At 35.5% G+C, this 5035-nt stretch overlaps 1 protein-coding gene across 1 annotated transcript; it reads left to right on the top strand.

Annotated features, from left to right (window-relative positions):
• Positions 1 to 612: 612 nt before the first annotated feature.
• On the top strand, positions 613 to 4718 carry LOC129759129 (synaptotagmin-11-like). Its single transcript, XM_055756542.1, has 2 exons — positions 613 to 697; positions 921 to 4718. The coding sequence occupies exons 1-2, from the start codon at positions 613 to 615 to the stop codon at positions 1670 to 1672; spliced, it is 837 nt and encodes a 278-aa protein (XP_055612517.1). The 3' UTR covers positions 1673 to 4718.
• The last annotated feature ends 317 nt before the right edge of the window (positions 4719 to 5035 follow it).

The following is a 5035-nucleotide window of genomic DNA, read 5'->3' as shown; positions in this document are numbered from 1 at the left end:
AGCTTGATGGAGTCTCGAACTTCTGGGCCCCACCATGGAACAGCTTTTTTCCCTGGTATTCCAGTGGTTCGCGGTACGTACAAAGAGGCTGTGTTGAAGAGTAGTCTAGTGAAGGAATCATATGTGTGGCTTAAGTTACTTTTCAAAGCTAGCTCGATGTCGGATTGGTATCCAGTAGCAGTACAGTGTGAGGCCCAAAATTTCATTTTCAGGACCGCTGCTGGACCTGACGCCTACGAGACGCCTGATAAATAAGATCCAGTATCGGTGTTATCAGAAACATGAATATGTTGCTGAAGCAGGTAAATATTAAATTAAATAATATAAAGTTTACCTAAAATTCATGTGTCACCAATTTTTTATTTTGGTTTCCAGGTGAAATATGCTTCAAATTGGAAACAACATCGGAGAATGCCGAAAAACTTGCCCAGGCTGGAGAAAAAGTTCATTGCGTGGAAATAAAAACAGTGCCGATCAGCCGTCAAAAACAATGGACATTTAGATCCTTCAACTGACTTTATAGTTTAGTGTATAGCGAAAATTGAATAAATATTTTCATTTTTTATTTAAAAAAGTTTTAATCATTGCTGAAAAATTTCCAAATTCTTTAAAATGGTGGATGGAAGCCGATTCGAGCCCACAGGAACACTTCAAAATTCCCTGCAAATTACAGGAGAAACCTGTTTAGCACCTTCAGGTGAATTTGACAGTTGTTTTCCTAAGCGTTTTTGTTGTCCTGAAGTCGTCCTGTAATTTCAGCTGTTAAAAATACAGGACGAAATCGTTACAATCACAGGAGAAAAACTTAAGTGTGTAAGTGTCATGCTCAGTGTGATCAGTGGATGATCTATGCTGTCTACCTTCTATTGATTTGTTTATCTTCTACTTTTTCGTCTACATACTCTACAGTCAAGAATAAGCTTCGTGCTTATTCTTGTTGAAATTGTTTGCTTGGGAATCTAACACTCCCTCCTTTTTACCATTTCTTTTCAGAGTCGTTCGCAACACCCGCAATCCGGTCTACGACGAGGATTTCACCTTCTACGGTCTGACCCTGAGCGAGCTGGCCGGCATGTCCCTGCACTTCGTAGTGCTAAGCTTCGACCGTTACAGCCGGGATGACGTGATTGGTGAAGTGGTTTGCCCCTTGAGTGGAATCGACTTGCAGCAGATCGAAATTCAACAGGTTGCCCTGAGCCGAGAAATTCAACCGCGTAGCTTAAAGATTCGGGCCCAGGGACGTGGAGAGCTGTTGATCTCACTTTGCTGGCAGCCGGCCGCAGCTCGGCTCACGGTGGTTCTACTGAAGGCTCGGAACCTTCCACGAATGGACGTCACTGGGTTGGCTGATCCTTATGTCAAGATCTATCTGCTGTACAATGGGCAGCGTATTGCCAAGAAGAAGACTCACGTTAAGAAGCGTACCCTGAGTCCGGTGTTTAATGAAAGCTTCGCTTTCGACATTCCATCTACGGAAGGAGCTGGAGCCACGTTGGAGGGCGTTTCGCTGGAGCTGATGCTACTGGACTGGGATAGGGTTACCAAGAACGAAGTAATTGGGCGGCTGGAGCTGGGAGGACCTCGGAGTACTGGATCGGCACTGAACCACTGGAAGGAGGTTTGCAATTCGCCCCGGCGACAGATCGCCGACTGGCACAAGCTAAGGGAGTAAGGTGACGGCCTTAGGGAACGCCACCTTGAAGGCTTGAAGTTTAAGGTTATGGTTTGATTCCGGATCTATGCAGCGGCCTTTGAAAGCCACGCGTCAATCCGTTTTGATCTCGAATGTTTTAAAGGTTTATTTTTTACAATAAACAATCAGATTTCGTTTTGTTTTTGGTTATATTTTGAAATCATTTTGTTGAAAAGTTAAATCTACATATTAAAATGTGCTACAAATAAGTTGTTAAGACATTTACAAGATCTACGTATAAACCCTACAAATAATTTTAAAATCAATGATAATTGTAGTTAAGTTGAGGCAAACTAATCGCTTCGATTGACAGCTAATCTATTGGGATAAAAGTAAGCAAAAATGTGCATATGAATATATAATGATACGGCTGAAATTATTATAATACAACATAAACATGAACATAATTCAAAAAGCATCCCGAGAAAAAAAACAAGATAGAACAACTTCATTCATAAGTTTTATATACTGACCATCAAAATCGGTTTTAGAACTGATGCTGAACTAGGCAAATCACATCAAAACCAAACAGAGCGCAAGCCCATAGAATGCAATTTTAGATGCATATACCTATTGAAGAAAAAAAAATTACTTACAATAAAACAAATTCCTAAAAATCTAAGGAACCTTATGAAAAGCAAAAATTTAAAATGCTTCAACGAAAGATCCAAGCAATCGTAGCAAACATTGATAAACATAAAATGTGAAACAAACGCCATCTCTAGCTAGTTGCTATTAGCAACAACAACAGCAGCATCATCTAGTAGTTGAAGCGGCTACTAATACTCTCTTATACAAAACACAATTCGCCGATGCACTTTCCAGTAGAACTCACACACACAGAGAAAAAAATATATATATATATATATAAAAAACAACACTAACATGACTTCTGTATACTCTTTTATGCACATGTCGTTTCATTATTGCTAAGATAATGAGTAAAAAAAATGAATGAATTCATGAAGTTTCACTCAACTGAAAAAAGCAAGCCTAAATTTCCTTTTGATTCTAAGAAACATTGAAAGGTGCGAAACAAACAACCAAACAAAATATAAAAAATATATTTAAAAAAATTGCTTGAAAATGAACATTGAAAAACGAACCACCAAAGGTGATGATTTTCTCACAGAACTTGAATGTATATTAACACACTGAGAAAAAAACTTATAGAACAATTGGAAAACTTCTTACCAGCATCTTAAAGCAAACTTATATTTCGAAGACAAACAAATGCTTACACAAATACCATCAAGAATTGCTTATGATTTTGGGCTGAAATTGAGCAAAAAATGAGTGTAAATTGATGCTAATGTTACTGAAAAAGATAATCAACTATCAAAGAAGTCAAGTTAAAAAGAACAGATAAAAAGGAATACTCTCGAGATTATGTTAATCTGAAAAATTTACAAAGAGAGAAAAATGAAAATCATAGAAGGAATATCGTAATTTTTACTAGTGGATTTGTTTCGGTGCAGTTATAAGAAAACCCACTGACACTGCATTTTTACTTTTCAACATAAAAGTTTTTCACTTATATCAGATTTTGTTTTGATTTTTAGTATTTGCATTTTAAATCTGAATTCAGAATAGAGCTCTAGATTTTAGTTTAGACTTAGTTTAGAGTTTTATCTTATTGATTTGATCCCAAAGTTAGGTTGTGGCCCATCGAATTTTATCTGAAATTATTAGTCATTTTCATAATTCTTTCTTTGCAACTTTCCAAGCGAAAGTATCAAAAAGTTGAAACGAAAATACCAATCCCAATGAGAAGATAAAAATGAAAACCGAAGATAGGGGAAACAGAAACAATAGTAAACGTCCATTGAAAATGGAAAAGAAAACCCATAAGTGTCGATGACATCAATTTGAAAAGACGTAACTGTAGTTAAAACTTTTTTTTTGGAAACGCTTTTTATGTAAGGGATAAGCATTGGCAAGGAAGAAATATTATTGGATCGAATAAATATTGCATAAAAGTTGAAATTTTGATTTATATATTCAGTCCATATGATGGATTTTGACATGAAAAAAGATACAAAAATTAATAAAAAAAATTGCTTACAATTAGAACGACGAGTGACAAACTGATGTAAATTGATAGAAAGTAAACGTAGAAAAGCAACTGCTTAAAAAATGAAATGTAACCAGTATCCTAGAAACTCGTAAAGGAAAAAAACGAACACCTCTGAATGTATTTTCCCTAAAAAGAGAAAGATTAACACAGTAGAAAAAAAAGAGAAAAACTTTTTAAGCACCCAAAAATCCCATTCTTCAAAATCAATAGACAGTCACGCATTCATTTAACCATAGCCAAATGCTGGATTTAAAAAAAAACTAGAGAAAACATTCATCATGTAGTGAGTAACCATCAGCCCCATATAAACAAAAGCGTTAAAGTGTAAGAAAGCATAAACAAAACCAAATATGTACTTAAGAACAGAGTTTGTTAGCGCTCACGCAGTGAAAATCTAACACAGTAAAAACAACCAAAACAAACACGCATACACTCACACACATTCTGGCAACTTAAAAGTCACCCTTATAACCTGAGCTGAGCTAAACCAAGAGAAAAAGTAATCCTGTTGCACTTGTTAACTGATATTGTTCTTTTTGTGCCGTTCTGAAAAAAAAAATCAAATATTGATGGTCTGCGAAAATATGAAAACCAAAACAAAAAAGTATAAAACTCGCACTGTTATTTGCTAATTGGAGATGTAGAACAAAATTTGCTATCGGAAAAGTTTCAATGCCCAGAGAGAAAAAAAAACTACCCAAAATGCACCAGCCTCGTTATGTTGCGAATTTTGTTCTCTATACTTTAATTCTCGCAAAAAGAAATGAAAAATCAAGAAAAAAAAATCACGTATTCTGAGAGCCTTCAAGGGTTTTATTTACAGCAGTTTCTCATACACAAATAGTAAGATCAACAAGAAAAAAATGCGCGTAGTGTAAATGTATATATCATATTATGGAAGAAAACAACAAAAAAAAGGACACTATTCTCTCTATATTTTATGTTATATGACTATAACTCATATATATATGAAGAGATAATTACTAAAAATAAAGAAAATTGATAAAAATAAAAATTGTTATCTCATTATTTTTAGAGAAACTTCTTGGTCAAACTGAAACTTCTGGCACACAGCTAATCAGAAGCTGATTATAATTAATCCACTTAGGAGGTATTCCAGTCGTCGTTCTCTTTCTTTCCAGGAAAGCCAAGATCACGTAAGCTGCTCCACCTCGTGATCAACCACCTTGGTAGGATCCTTCAAATTATCGGCATTCCTCAACAGTTTGTTCAACCTTTTTCCGATCAGTTTCGGATATTGATTG

This window comes from Uranotaenia lowii, unplaced genomic scaffold (genome assembly GCF_029784155.1).
Source record: "Uranotaenia lowii strain MFRU-FL unplaced genomic scaffold, ASM2978415v1 HiC_scaffold_1106, whole genome shotgun sequence".
NCBI classification, from domain to species: domain Eukaryota; kingdom Metazoa; phylum Arthropoda; class Insecta; order Diptera; family Culicidae; genus Uranotaenia; species Uranotaenia lowii.
Note: the sequence above shows the minus strand (reverse complement) of the source record. Positions and strands in the feature narration are given on the sequence as shown.